Source organism: Physella acuta, unplaced genomic scaffold (genome assembly GCF_028476545.2).
Source record: "Physella acuta isolate Inbredline_101_S28 unplaced genomic scaffold, ASM2847654v3 ptg000058l, whole genome shotgun sequence".
In the NCBI taxonomy this organism is placed as follows: domain Eukaryota; kingdom Metazoa; phylum Mollusca; class Gastropoda; family Physidae; genus Physella; species Physella acuta.
In genome coordinates this window covers 1,121,030-1,137,863 of record NW_026731578.1, presented here as the reverse complement: position 1 = coordinate 1,137,863, position 16,834 = coordinate 1,121,030, and the positions used below count along the sequence as shown (strand labels likewise).

The 16,834-nt window shown below is 39.2% G+C and overlaps 1 protein-coding gene across 2 annotated transcripts in view; it reads left to right on the top strand.

The window, feature by feature from the left end:
* The window catches only part of LOC131948062 (corticotropin-releasing factor receptor 2-like), a 193,491-nt gene that overhangs the window by 51,693 nt on the left and 124,964 nt on the right, over nt 1-16,834 (top strand). For both annotated transcript variants that reach the window (XM_059309559.1, XM_059309552.1), the window contains exon 2: nt 9,511-10,168. In XM_059309559.1, coding sequence (XP_059165542.1) covers nt 10,069-10,168 — 100 coding nt within the window. In that variant the 5' untranslated portion in view covers nt 9,511-10,068. The remainder of the gene's footprint in view (nt 1-9,510; nt 10,169-16,834) is intronic.

The window sequence follows — 16,834 nt, the reverse complement described above, 5'->3', positions numbered from 1 at the left end:
GTAGTGATGTTGTAGTGATGTTGTAGTGATGTCTGTTGTTGTTAACCAAGCGTTGAATTACTGACTGCAGACGTAACCTGGAACTTTTATCAAAGACCCGTTAGCCTTGAATTTCACTAGACACCAGACTCACTCACATATTGAAGGCAAACTGTTGAAATCAGATTTAGGGAGATTATGGATAACTCTTATGTTAATATCTTGAACATTGTTGGTCATTAGCCGGAAATTTCCTCTCGATTGTTATAATCAAGGAAGTATAACGTAGCAAACCTGATTACGAGACCAAGATTATTAAATGAATAATTTAATTAGGACCGCCTGATTATTCTTTTTACCTTTCCCTAGCTGTTGATAGTGTTGTAAAAAACGAACCAACAAAAACGTGTGTGATTAGCCCGCTACTCGTCTGCTAAAGCACGTCATTAGCTAGAACAAAGCAGGCAGATACATCATCTTGTCATCCATAGGGCCGGTTCGTGCGTCCACCCACAGCAGATGATGCATTAGCTCCCCGAAGATGCTAGAAAACGTTTTTTGAGAGTACTTTCAACATTCCAGTGCGAGATCTTCACTTCACTAATAACTCAACTGTGCCTTAATTTGGCCTTGTGCTATCTTTAAAAGCTATTTCGTTTTTCAAATGTAAATTATGTTTGAAAATATAAAAATACAACGTAGAAATTAATTTATTATTTGGGATTAAAAAAAAAACCCGAGTAAATCTAAAAAAGAATGTCTTACATATTTAGACGGCTGAGTTCGTATGCGCTAATTTATGATATTGTCGAGATGCGGAGTTTGCGGAAATTCCCTCAGGGCGTGCAGCCATTATTATTGGAAATGAAAAGCTAGGACACTGTGAAACGAAACATAATGTTTTCCTGGTCATTGAGTTGTCATGGAGCATAGGCTCTTACATGGGGTCTTACATGGGTCATACATGGGGTCTTACATGGGGTCTTACATGTGTCATACATGGCGTCTTACATGGGTCATACATGGGTCATACATGGCGTCTTACATGGATCATACAATGGTCACAAATGGGGTCTTACATGGGGTCTTACATGGGGTCTTACATGGGTCATACATGGCGTCTTACATGGGTCATACATGGCGTCTTACATGGGTCTTACATGGTGTCTTACATGGGGGTCTTACATGGGGTATTACATGGGCTCCTACATGGGTCTTACATGGGGTCTTACATGGGCTCCTACATTGGTCTTACATGGGGTCTTACATGGGCTCCTACATGGGTCTTACATGGGGTCTTACATGGGCTCCTACATGGGTCTTACATGGGGTCTTACATGGGCTCCTACATGGGTCTTACATTGGGATCTCTCGATAAAAACTATATGTTCTAGATGGCCCACAAGACGCACTTAGCTGATATAGTGAACATCTTCTATCTTTGAGTATCCTCACCTTATCTGAACATCATCACATCATCTATCTTTGAGTATCCTCACATCATCTTTCCTTATCCTCACATTTTCTGAATATCCTTACATTATCTGTCTTTGAGTATCCTCACATCATTTTTTGTTTCTTCCTCACAATATCTATCTCTGTCTATCCTCAGCTGTTCTTGCTTCTTGAAATAAAACTTTGATTCTGTTACAGAATTTGAAACATTATTTTTGATGATACACTTGTGGCAGATTTTTTTTTTCTGTTCTTTTCATTTGTTTATGTTTAACATTCGAAATTTGATGAAAACATTCTTTAGGCGTAGTCAGTGAGTTGTTGGATTCCGTCAATTTTGAAAAGATAATGACTATTGTGTAGATTTTAAGAAGATACTGTTTATTCTATTTTAAGACGATACGATTCTTTCTATTTAAGACAATACCGACTATTTCTTCTATTTAAGACGATACCGATTGTTCCTTCTATTTAAGACGATACCGATTATTCCATCTATTTAAGACAATACCGTTTATTCCGTCTATTTAAGACGATACCGATTATACTATTTTAAGACGATACCGACTACTGCGTGTAGACTAAAAATACGTCTTATAATCGCATCTAAGATAAACTGCTCGCTTTCATCTTTCGAATATCATGCACAAAATTGTCGTGTTTACATTTTGTTTCATCGGGTTGAACGGTATGCTAAACTGTGACGTCAAATTGACATAGGCAATGGCGTCAAAATGACTGGGACTGTCCGTAAATAAAAACTCTTACGGGTGGGGCGAGGGAGTGGGTAGGTCTTCGGACATTTGTGCCTATATGTTGCAATTTTAAAAACTGAACGCACTTACTAAAATCGATCTAAGTGCGTTATTTTGACCAAGAACCGTTAACAGTAATGACAGAAAAAGCGCTTTAGAAAAACATGAGCATTTTATTTTAAAGGCTGCGGCTGAAGTATGACGTCATTTAAAGATGGGGGTGGGGGGTGGGGGATCGTTCCAAGTGACGCTTTGTGATGAAATAAAGGGGAAATAAAAAATATGATATCATTTACCCCGATCTCAAAGTGTACATGCCGCAGTACTAGCGCTGGACTAGTTCTCATGGAACATCGTGATTCAATACTTCTCATCAAACTTTGATATCTTTGTCTCCATGACATAAACACGATGCTCCGTGAAAGAGACCAGTGTTTCTCTGAGATCAATCAAGTGTATTACCCGGTGTCAATGGAGTTTTTGTCGCCCCAAGATCTGGCTGATCAACGTAAAAATAACAAGAAAAAAACTTGAAAGGCGAGAGAGAGAATTGTTTGGAGATGAAAGCTAGAGAGGAGACAAATGGTTTCAGCCTTTGTGTCCAGTTCAATGAGAGTGTGTGATGTTTTGTTTGTCTTGGGGTGGGGTGGGGTACCAGCGAGGGAGGGGGTGGGGTACCAGCGAGGGGTGGGGTGGGGTACACCAGCGAGGGGAGGGTGTAAATCTGTAAAGAGAAAACAAATCGAACAGAAATATCCGCACAGAATATTCTTGTACATTTAAAATTCGATGTATTGTCCTAAATCTGCGGGCGGAACTGACTGGAGAGATGAAGTGTAGGTCTATAGGGAATATACGCCTATGCTAGGCTTGCATAGGACACACGCTTTACTTGCTAATGTGTACGTAAGGTTTGGATCTCCTCCACTTCCGTGCTGAATAAGGAGAGTATCTCTATGCAGTTTTGTATCATTACTAAATAGAACCAACAGCTATCAATGCTATTTAAACCTCTGTATTCAACAACAGCGGCAATGTTTATTAATTGCTTTTTTGTTGCATGCATAAAATAATGGGCCATTAACACACGTAATGAACACTAATTTGTTTTCACTGCCCTGTTTAAAACTGAACAGATATCAAAATATTTTTTCTAAGTTATGTGAGTATGTTGTTCGGCCAGGTAATACCATATCAGGCATTAATTGCTAGTGGTTTCATGAACATGTATCACAACTTCTACTTTAATGTCAGTGAATTAATAGGCGGCTAAAGTTGTGATTTAATTTCATGTCAGGATAAATTTAGCCGGTCAAACTTGAAGTTAAATGTAAAGCTACTCAATATAACATAGCCGGTTAAAATATGTCGTTGAAACTTCACCCACTCCATCACTAGGGGCCCCTCACGTTTCCTACGATTCTATCATTCTTTATACATTGAAAAATTTCCCCAACAGCCTGTCTATATAATGGGGGTTCCCTTGTCTATTTAAAGACACTGGATGCATCATAGATTGATTATCTACAAGCAAGGAAACGCTCGTGTGAGTTAGTTCAAATGATTGAATTATTCTGGCCCGGAGCACTTTGATGAATGTGTTTGCCTACTTCCGGTTTCATACCCCTGTCATGCCTAGTTTCTGTTTTCAAATAAATCTTTAAAAATCTGGGATGTAATCCTCCCACTCTTTGTATCTCTACCCTCCCACCCTGTGTATTCCACCCCTCCCATCCCATATTCCACCCCTCCCACCCTGTGTATTTCACCCCTCCCCGTTACTGTCCTGTTCCTTGTTTGAGGCCCTTAAAGCAACACTCTACCAGAATTTATCGATACAGACCTCAAGAAAAATGTGCAGTAGACACAGCTCTTGGTTGTGTCTAGCTAGAAACTTTATGACGGATGGTCCGGGTATTCGAAGGTCCAATTTGGATACGCTCGATTTACAAACATTTCTGGCCATTTGTCATAATGAAATATTTGCTTCAGTATTAAAACGATTTTTTAGAGATTCCAAAATAGACACTTTTGTCATCATTAGGCCGGCCGGCATCGTTAGACTTGTGAAGATATCATATTTCAAGTTACCGTCTGTTTTAGCAATGGTTTTTCAAGTAAGTCTCTTTCAAGTAACCATATTTTAGATAATCAATTTTCAAATAACCATATTTCTAGTAACGATGTTAAAGTAACTCTATTTCAAGTAACAATTTTTCTAATAACCGTATCTGTTGTACCAGTTTTTAAAGTAACTACCTTTCATAGAACCGTTTTAAAGTGTTTTAAAACGAAATATTGTCCCCTATCGAGGAATCAGATCACAACTCCATCCCGTCTGGGACTATTCTAGAAGTTTTTCCTTTATTTTGTATTCTCTATTTTTAGAAACAGCTTTAGTCCTCATTTGTGAATCTATCAGTGTCGTTTAACCATTCGTTCGATATTTCGATTCGATCTTTTCGTGAGAGGTTATCAAGTAAAACCTGTGATTGCTTTAATGGGCAGTCGAGAGCCCCACCCCCACCCACCCCCACCCCACACATAAACCAGCCTGATTGTGACTGAGTTTACTTTTGTAGGCTGTACTTTGTAGACTTAGGCTACATCGTGATGATGATGTTAACCAACCCACATCGTGATGTTGATGTTTACCAACACACATCGTGATGTTGATATTTACCAACCCACATCGTGATGTCGCGGCTAACCAACCCACATCGTGATAGTGAAGATAACCAACCCACATCATGATGTTGAGTTTAACCAACCCACATCATGATGTTGAGTTTAACCAACCCACATCGTGAAGTGTTAGGTTAACCAACCCACATCGTGATGTGTTAGGTTAACCAACTCACATCATGATGTCGAGGTGAATCAACATATCATGATGTTGAGTTTAACCAACCCACATCGTGATGTTTTATGTTAACCAACCGACATCGTGATGTCGAGGCTAATCAATGAGTCCTTCAGGCTTCACTAAACAGATCATTTTAGACACGAAAACACGAAAGATATTGGACATAACAAAATATATGAAAACACGAAAGATATCGGAAAACACAATAGGTTTCGGAAAACACGAAAGATATCGGAAAACACGAAAGATATCGGAAAACACGAAAGATATCGGAAAACACGAAAGATATCGGAAAACACGAAAGATATCGGAAAACACGAAATATATCGGAAAACACGAAAGATATAAAAAAAAAACACGAAAGTACGAAAGATATCAGAGAGTACGAAAGATATCTGAGAGTACGAAAGATATCAGAGAGTACGGAATATATCAGAGAGTACGAAAGATATCAGAGAGTACGAAAGATATCTGAGAGTACGAAAGATATCAGAGAGTACGGAATATATCAGAGAGTACGAAAGATATCGGAGACTTCAAAAGATCTCCAGTTTTAAAAATGTTAACTTTAGATTGTATGATTGTTGAGGTGTTGTAAGATTGTTGGTGTTGTAAGATTGATAAGCTGCGAGATTGATATGTTGTAAGATTGATGTGGTAAAATTGAAATGTAAGATTTTTGGTGTTGTAAGATTGTTGGTGTTGTAAGATTGATGTGGTAAGATTGAAATTTTGTAAGATTGTTGGTGTTGTAACATTGATATGTTGTGAGATTGATCAAATATTGTACCTGTTTCCTTTCCATGAGCTGTTACGAAGACCTTTCTTTAATGCTCTTGACATCGAGAACTTGTCCTCTGTACTATGACCTATAAAAGACCTGTCCATTCTACTTATGACCTCTAGAAGGCGTATCTTCCTCCCCCCCCCCACCCCCCAGAGGAATGTATGTTCCCCGGGGGAGTCTGGAAAGCCGCCGGAAACAGAATATGCTAAATAACCGATTATATATAATCTTGTGTATTCGATCCCACAAGCATTTATCATGATTACTTAATAGCATTGTTGCCATGGTATCGCAAGATGCGATACTCGCCTTTAATGTTTTAAGATAAATCAGACAGGAATATGTAGTTTGTCTTCTGGAAAAAAAACAGATAAATTTAGATAACGTTTCCGCCACATTCCTGTTTGATCACATCCTAAGTTTAAAAAAAAAATCTCTAAATGGATTTTTATTTAAGATTCATGGCCAACCAAATATATATTTTTAGCAGAAAAATTTAAAAATTTTAAATTGAGATATTTTTCCGGCTCGATTTGTTTTCCGTTTTTCTGGAACTTTACGAGTGGTATTTGTTGATGAAAATATTGTTTAAGTTCAGCATCGATGTGTTTTAATTACTAATGAAATGTAAATACGAACAGAGCTAGGAAAATAAGAAGATTAAAATTTAATAAAAAATATCTCTGTAAATTTTTTAGCCACGAACATTTTTGTGCGCCGGAGGACGCCATCGTGTCTGGTAGAGTTGTGTTTCTTGATGGCGGGTCGCTTCCCTTGGAGCTGAGTTCACTCGCACACAGTTTTCAGGGGTGTGGTTGTCTGTGGTTAATGCGCGTGATTTGTGAGTACCCCGTTTCGATACATTTTTTTAAAATATTACTATTTATAGTTGAGAACCAATCGATCACCAATCGGGTCGTTACGTTACGGATGTGATCTATCGACTAGTGTATAGATCGATAGGTCAAGCAGGTTGTTGTAGGTGAGGCGACACGTTGACAAAAATCTCGTCTTAAATTTGTATCGTCTTTTTTTTATTAGGGCGTGTGGTTTACAACGATTTAAACTATTTTTCATACAACAGCTAAACTATCATTCAAACGATAAATTGGTCTACACAATATTTAACTTGTCCTTCATACATTAGTTAACATAAATTTTAGGCTGTCCTAAAACAACTAAATTAGTTCACCAACAAAACTGTGAAAAGGATGATAGTTAGGCCTACACGTGAGGATGTTGGAGGCTTTGAAAGTTGAAGCTGTAGGGGAACTTGATGGTTGATGGCTGCAGGCAAACTTTGGGGGGGGGGGGGGAGAGGGGGGGGGGGAGCGAGATGGGAGTATTGTGTAGTGATGGCGACAGTTTAACCAAAAGTTCATTTGAATGTTGAACTAGTTTAAAGCAGCAGACCGACCTATATGTATAAGATATGACGTCAACACAAGTACACCTATACTAAACATACCAGCATATGAACATAGCCTAGAGACGTGTTTTAAAAACTTTAATTAACCTACAAGTTAATTACAAGCAATCAGCAGTAACTACCTGCTAATGTCGTTATGTTAAAGTATTTAATTTTCACCAGGTTAAAAAGACATGTAGATCAAAGCAGTTCATTTAAATGTGGTCAGACAAATATACATGAGGGTTGGACAAAACGTGATGCAACCGTCCTGGTTGCTGGACATCTAGTTCAACTGGTTTCATCAACACACAGTCACTAATTAAAACAGAAATGTTGTATCGATTTAAGATGGGATAAGCTACAGAACACATGAGCTAAAGAATGAGCTTAGCAACACAAAATGATAGCTAAACAGAGTACAACGATGTTTTAAAAAGAAACACAGATGAGCTTAATAATACGCAAAACACGGGTATGAGCTAAATATAGCGACTAACAATACACACAGATTTATTAAAACAAAAAGCTATTGTATGTCTGATGAACTGTTAAGCATATAAGCATGTACATCAATTAACGCATATATAAATGAGATAATCAGCACATAAATAATCATCACATAAAGTTAGGCAATCAAAACATAAGTAAATGAACTAATTAACACATCGACTACACAAGCGTGCACTGTAAGTAGATCGATAAATGCTCACTGTGTGTCTGTGTGCTGTGTTTCTAGCAAAGGTTAACTTATTGTGTCACATATTGTGTCGCATAATGTATCAAATACTCCTGTCACATACTGGTGTCACATAAGGTGTCACATACTGGTGTCACATACTGGTGTCACATACTGTGTCGCATATTGTGTCACATACTCGTGTCACATATTGTGTCACATATTGTGTCACATACTGTAATATATGGTCAAATGGTGTCAAATACTGTGTCACATATTGTGTCGCATGTAGTTACTTGTACCGACATATCTCAGTTTACTTTATATGACATATTCTATCTCATGTAGGACTGACATACCTTTACTTTGAATGACATGTTCTGTCATATCCTACATTTTGTTGGACCAACAGACCACATAATGATGTCATAAAAAATGGCGTCCCGCCTAATGACACAGAAATTGATTACTCTACTCTACAGTTTGTTTAAATTTGAGATATAATCAATTTTACCTGATAAAAAACAAGTTATAATCAATTTCACCTGTTAAAAAAAATCACATTCAATTTGAAATGAGATGGACCATAAAAACGGGATAATTAACTGTTAAATGCATTAGAGTGTCATTAAGACTGGAATTAAATGTTAAATGATTAAAAGAGTTTTGACAAGGGTTCGTTACACACATCTCAGTTTTTGATCCATTCGATTTTGTTGCAACAATACCGGTAGGATTGTCAATGGTTGTATGAAGACATTCACTTTTACAAGGCACCAGTGACTTCTATCAACCATACTGAGCCATGTCTAGGTTGTACTTTTTGTTTTGATTGTTTGCTTTTCTAGGTCTATAATGTAATTAAGTATTTAGCTAAACATAGATAGCAAGGACAATATGAAATTTAAGGGCATATATTGATTTACCAACAGCGCACTTTGACTAAGCTAACTCCTAGCTTGGCGTACCTACATTGTACCTTAAGAAACCTGCAACTTACCTTGATTTACTTACTACATATCTTGACTTTCCTACAGATTACATTGTGATACCTACAACTTACCTTGATTTACTTACTACATATCTTGACTTTCCTACAGATTACATTGTGATACCTACAACTTACCTTGATTTACTTACTACATATCTTGACTTTCCTACAGATTACATTGTGATACCTACAACTTACCTTGATTTACTTACTACATATCTTGACTTTCCTACAGATTACATTGTGATACCTACAACTTACCTTGATTTACTTACTACATATCTTGACTTTCCTACAGATTACATTGTGATACCTACAACTTACCTTGATTTACTTACTACATATCTTGACTTTCCTACAGATTACCTTGTGATACCTACAACTTACCTTGATTTACCTAGAGCGTAGGCCTACCTAAGCTAAGGGAGGTAATCGACTTAGCCTTGTGCCACAACACTATGCCAATATATCAAAACGGTCAGCCCTGACAGATTTTCTCTTGCATGGAGTCAAAGTTGGAGAGTCCAACTGTCACTCGTCTAGATCTCTGTACCGAATACATATTTGACGTTTGTATTTTATTTTTTCAGGTATAAGATACACACCTCCACTCACCCGTACAGGATAAACGTTTCCCAAACAGCTGATCGACGTGTGTCCTGCCCTTAATTGTGTACATCAATCAAATCTACAACTCTTTCAGACGCAACAAAGTCTGTCAGACGGGACTGTCTCACTTAAGACAGCTCAGCTGGACAACCTGAAATCTGCCAGTCAGATTCCTTAAATCTGACTGGTAAAAGACTTCAGACGACATCAAACGTCCTCAACCTACCTATCAACCTACCTATCAACCTACCTATCAACCTACCTATCAACCTACCTATCAACCTACCTATCAACCTGCAGTATCAACGAGTTATACCACACACTGATTTTTTCACTCAATGGATCTAAAATTTAAAATGACATCTTAAACAAACGGAAGCTTACTACAATGCTGTGATAGACATTTAGAATTGTTAGTGTTGTGGTAGATTTGTCTCTGTCAACAAACGGAAACTTTCTACAATGCTGTGATACACAAGACGATTGAGACTGTTAGTGTTCAGGTAAAATTGTCTCGACCCAGCGGCAGGCAGCAAAAGATGTCCTCACCATACAAGAAACTCCCCGCGAGTGTGGTGAAATCCATCGCTGAGAGGTTGAGTAAGTGTAACCTGACGCACGACTCCCTGGCTGTGAGGGGTGAGTACTGGATGCATGCTTTTGTTACATTTTGTCAACTCGTGCTATCTCGTGACCTCTCAGCCTCTCGTGTTCTCCCGTATATTCTCAGCCTCTCTAGTGACCTGTCTTCTTTTGTCGTATTATCTAGTGACCTCTCTCCTATCATGTCTATACTTCGGTTATATCATGGTTTATATATTCCACATACTTGTCTAGGGTTATATATCACCATAGGGACGGCGTGGTCTAGCGGTAGAGAGCTAGACTGCTAAACCGAGAGTTTCGAGTTCGAATCCGGGTTCAAATTAGCTCTTTACGTTAAGGAAAGTAAAGGCGGCTGGGCATAGTGGTGACCACACAATCCCTTCATATGCCGAGGTCAATGAATGAGATGAACTCTACTTCATCTTCCCCATGTGTTTTGGGCACGAACGGGATTAAGAAGAAGATATGTCACCATATGACATCTACCATATCTTCCAAGAATGTGGTAAGAAATCAGTCCATATTAAAACCTCGAGTTATCCAAAAGTAGTTAGACTTAAAATTACCTTCGTTCATCTTTGACTACGACATTTTTAACTTTAACTCCCGGTTTAACCAGGAGCTAATGTTCCATGTGAGCTTAGATCCACTTCCTGTTCTAACTTGTGAGCTTAGATCTCAGCGCTCCACATAAATCGTGTTATTTTTAGCTCTGTGGAAATTCCTAGAGAAGTTGTTATGTGTGTGTTTATTTGTGAGCGGCTCTAAATGTTTTTCCTACAGCCTTGAACCAACACGCGGATACCCCCCCCCCCACCCACGATTGATATAGAAGTCTGGTGGATGTCTCCTACCCCCCCCCCCCCCCCCCCCATTCCTCCAAAGCTGGTATAAAAGTCTAAAAGTCTGGAAGATGCCGACATTGATGTCTGACCAAAGCTAAAAAAAATGCCGACAGTAAAATTTGTAAGATCTTTAGTTGCGAATAACGAATTGTTTTAATAACTTCTATTTACAATAAAGTTTCCAATAGGCAGTCAAAGAATCACCACACACAGCAAACACATCAGACACCTCACAATTCTGCAACATTTGATTCCAACGTTTCCAGAACTTTAAGATTAAAACATCCCAATTCTGTTCCATAAAATCTATCTAAAACCTTAATTTGAAAAAAAAAATAACTGAACAATTTTTTTACAGATCTTGTAAGAGCTGCGCATTATCCCCCCCCCCCCCCCCCCCCCGTGTTCATTTGATAACCCCCGTCTCTAGATCTGTTTAGTTGCTTCATCACACGTTAATCTGCTTGACGGATTATCCATGAGCTCCCAGCTTATCCGGGAGAATCAAGATTGTGTTTTTGAGGAGTTTCGGGATAATCTCTGTTGTTGCCATCTATACTTACACATTGTCTTTTTGTTGAAGATCAGGATTGTCTCTGTTTTGTCGTGTAGATAATTTATTCAGCGTATATGTCGCGGTGCCAGCTTCTGTGCAGAAGGTTACAAAAATATGAATGCTATACGAGGTGTGGGTCACTAGCAATTAGACCCCACCCCATCGGTGATCTAATTAACACCAATCTCATGTGGCGCGTGTGAAATGTCAGGCCCTTGCTCTCCACATGTGGTTTATCTGCTGTCACGTCACTCTCCACATGTGGCCAACTGCTGTCACGCTACTCGCCACATGTGGCTAGCTGAAAACCCCAAAACCTCACCCAAAAAGCCACAATGAACTTTCTCTGGCTCTCCAAGTGAAACTGACCTGTAGACTTGAGACTGCCTGCTACCCCACAGCCACAGCAACACGCCACCTAACGGCTAAATTTGACACCCCGGGGAACCTAGCTGTAATGAGACGCTAATCCCCCCCCCCCCCTAACGCGCCGACCCCAGCTATCGAACTGTATACTAGACAATAAAACACACTTTTGGAAATTAATTGAAGCTGACGCAGTGACGCTCAAATTGGGTACATATTTTTCATGTCGGAGTTTTACAAGTTTCTTATTGTCATGGCTCGGTAAATAATACAAGTTGGCTTCTACATAAAAACCTCAATCTAGATTTCTTTATAGCTAGTACGGCAGGGTCAGTTGAAGAAAAAGTTGTATTTTAACGAGATTATGTCGTTTTCTAGCGACATTATGGCGTCAGTGTTTGAATTTAGTTTCTCTGTATGTACTAGTTTGCGTTAGAGTTATTTGGAATGGCTTTAAATATCTACGTATGAATGCTGTATAATTAAGCTAGTGAACTTTGCTTGCAGTAGTAGATTGCATGCTTGTGGGGGGGGGGGGGGGATTTTAAAGTATATGTTTTTGTATGACAAGGACTACACGGCTCAAGGTTAAGATGTTTGTAGCGAATTCTTGAAATATTTTAAGTTTGGATCGAGGGTTTTCTTTCCATATGGGTCCTGGTAATTTAGGGTTCTTGCTAAGGATAATTTCGTGAGAATGATGGTTCAGTTAGGATTAGGATTTAGGTTCCAGCTATGGTTCTTGTAAGGGTTAGGGTAGGGGGGGTGGGAAGTGACCCAGCGGCCAGCAACATGGGTGGGGGGTGTACCTGGTTCTACTCGGGTTTAGAGCATTCTTTGAGCAGGTTATGACGGGGGGGGGGGGGGGGGGGGGGTAGAGATAGTAAGAAACGTGGCAAACAATTTGCAGATTTCTCTAAACTCCACAGTTTATTTGCAGATTGCTTTAAATTATAAGTGACCACCCCTTCACCAATTCGCCAAATTTGTCAGATTTCTTACCTCATCCAAATTGTATTTATGAAAGTGCGTAAAAAGTACCTAAACTAATTACAACTGATAAATAACTAACATTAATTAATAGCTAATTCCTATCGATCTGCTGGGTGAGTACCTCATATGTGACAGGACAGATTGGGGGTGGGGGTCACACGTTTTTAGGACCAGACAGACTGAGTGGAGGCGGGGCCTTCAAAAGAAGTGTTGATGAAGAAATTGTTGGGGGCGATCAGGACCAAGGACAATATGGTTAACGTTCCCCAGGACAATACCACTGACGGCCACATAAGTACCATAGTACTCAAGGATGTCAGGGTGTTTGTTGTTTACATTTTATAACAAGCAAGGTCAGAGGTTAAATGTCACGGCTACAGTTGAAGGTCAGAATTCTCGCACGCAGTTCGCGTGACTGGTGGTTCACGTGATCGTCTGTCGCGTGGCATGTCACGTGATCGGCCAGCAATCAGAAATTTAACGCTAGAATCAAAGTCAGCCTTGACCCTTGAACCTCTGGCATCGACGTTAGGATTTTTTAGATTGTGCCAAACAGGATTAGCTGTCAATGGTTTGATCCAGGTGGGGATACAGACTTGATAAAGACAGACTTGATAGAGACAGACTTGATAGACAGACTTGATAGAGACAGACTTGATAGAGACCGACTTGATAGAGACAGACTTGATAGAGACAGACTTAAGACAGACTTGATAGAGACAGACTTGATAGAGACAGACTTGATAGAAGCAGACTTGATAGAGACAGACTTGAGACCGACTTGATAGAGACAGACATGATAGAGACAGACTTGATAGAGACAGACTTGATAGAGACTGAATTTATAGAGACAGACTTGATAGAAACAGACTAGACAGAGACAAACTAGACAGAGACGCTCTTGATAGAGACAGACTTGATAAAAGCAAACCGACACAAAGAAGACAAACTCGATAAAGACAGATTTAATTAAGACAGATTTATTAAAGACAGATCTGACTACGACAGACTTAAACAAGACACCCAATCTTGCTTGACTCTACAAGACTTATTTGATTTCAGACAAACACACACAAGACTTGATTATATGACTTCAGACAGCTACAAGTCTTGAATATATAAATACAAATTCACATGTTTAAATGTAATACTAAAGTAGCTGTACTTTTAAAATGGTTCAAATAAATATTCCCCTTTCAATTTAGTTTCCTCACACGTTGTTTTTGAATCTACAACACAAAGGTACAATGCAGATCAGACAAATGGCATCAATCTTTAGAGTACAGGGGGTGTTTTCATCTTCACTGTACCCGCTGACTTTTTATTTTCTCCCCAATGTTTCTATTCTACCAATGTTTCTAGTATTTAATTTCAACCTTTCAATTTGAGTTACCGCACTTTAAAATTCTAGAGTTACCGTTCTTTATAGTCTGGAGTAGCGGCCCTTGAGATGGATGCGAGAATCCACCATCTGATTGTAAACACTTGACTGGATGTTATGATCAGAGCTCACCTATTGTCAACATGACGTCATGGTCAGTTTCAATTTCCGCTGTTTTAGATTTTTGTTTATTTCTTTTTTAAAAATACAATCTGATCGCTAACCCAACATGCCACGATACATCAACTACAAACCTAACCATAACACTAATTCTAACTCTTAGACTAGGAAAAAGGTTTTATGGTATTATGTCTAATACAATCACGAAGCCCAAGATGCTAAATATTTCTTGTCTAACTACCCTTACCAATTAATTAGTTTACTGTATGTTAATTAGAACTAGAAACAGATACGTTATTAATCTTAAAACTTTAAATCTGAACATTTTTAGAAACCTATCCCAGATTTATTAAATGAAAGTTGAATAAAATGAGAATTAAAATAGTTCTGGAAGATTCCTGTAGAAACCTGACCCAGCTCTGATAACATTAAGTGATTAGCCCGTGCCGCACCGAGGGTGAAGTGTCGTGACGTCATGATTCCAGACTAGACCGACGACCATCTTAAGTCGCCTTCGTATGGTAGTCACGTGACTAAACAGAATATTCAATGCCATTAGTCAAATGAGAAGAGGGGGAGGGGGTGGAGGGGTAGATAGAACATACTTGGTGGAGGGGGGGGGGGGTGGATACAACAAACTTTCTGGAGCAACAAAAAGGATTCAGTTTTACATCGAATATGATGGAGTGCATAGGAGCAAGGCCAAACACTGGCATAATTGGGAAAATCTTGATGCATTGATTGGTGGGAAAAGGGGGTGGGAGCGGTGGGCTAGGACAGAGCGTTGTAGGAGTAGGATTACGACAGCAGTATTTTAAAGTAGGACTTTCACAAACACGTGTATCATGTAGTACCGGATAGTATATAACACCCAACTAGTAAATGTGATATCACCTCGTATAAGCCGATTACAGGTTCTAATAGAATTAAATCTTCGATTCCTGTGTGCAGTTCAGAACAAACATCAAACAAACATCACGATGATGTGACAAATGATGTGTGTGAGCTCAGAACAAACATCAAGCATACATCACGATGATGTGACAAATGATGTGTGCTTAAGGCTGTTTGTTTGGATAGGACACACTTTCATTGCAGTCACTAATGAGATCGTTAAATATGCGTTGATTACATTTCTAATTAAAAGCTTTGCATTGAATGATACTTAACACAGTACGACTGAAGTTTCGCCCTAAAGTCTCCAGTAAACATTCCGTGAACAAGTTCAACAAAAAACTGCATGGATATTTCTTTTCTTATTAATTTTAATGCCAAGGATGATTTCCTTTATAACAAAATGTTTGTTACTTTTCAACAAGTTATGCGTCATATGGCCCTTTGACTCCCCCCGTAAGCATAAATGCATGTATGCGTAGTACGAGAGAGTAAAAGAGCACGAGAGAATGACGTATATGTATAGTTCTATATTAAGTGTATGTGATATGGCTAAAAAAAACGTCAAAACATTGTGGGCAGTGTTTCCTATCAAACAACAATCACAAAAACAATTTTTTTAAAAATACTCTTTCTCACCACCCCTTTCCCCCCATTCATCAACACCCCTCACACCCCTTGACCTCAACACCCCTCCCACCAGACCTCATCCCCCCTCCCCCCACCCCCCACTCCTTTCATCTCTCGTGAACGCGCGCTGAGTCTGTTGTCTGCCCTCTACCAGTGTACTCACCGCCCCCCGCCAGCAGATCAACATGTTATCTATCTCATCAGTCTCTCGTTACTGCGTCACTCATGCGTTACTACGTCATTCTCTCGTTACTACGTCATTCTCTCGTTACTACGTCATTCTCTCGTTACTATGTCATTCTCTCGTTTCTACGTCATTCTCTCGTTACTACGTCATTCTCTCGTTACTACGTCATTCTCTCGTTACTACGTCACTCATTCGTTACTACGTCATTCTCGCGTTACTACGTCAATCACCTGGATGTTAACTTAGCTCAACTCACGTGCTCTTACACTAGTCCCATGTTCTCTGAAAAGATAATATCTGATACATTAAAATTTAAAAATCACGTGACATAAAGACAGCGAGCAGTCTCTAGTGACACACCCATTGTCAGTACACCACATAATGGGCTGTCAGTGCCAGCGATTAGTACACGACCTCTAGAAAACTGGGACACGGTACATTTTCAAAGCGGTTTTCAAACAACGCAGTTGGTTTGTTGAGAATGTACTGTCTCAGTTTCAATACTTAAATTCTCATGTCCATCCATTCGCACACCAATAGTCATATCCATCCATTAGCTGACCAGTTGTCATGTCCATCCATTACCTGACCAGTTGTCATGTCCATTAGCTGACCAGTTGCCATGTCCATTAGCTGACCAGTTGTCATGTCCATCCATTAGCTGACCAGTTGTCATGTCCATTAGCTGACCAGTTGTCATGTCCATTAGCTGACCAGTTGTCATGTC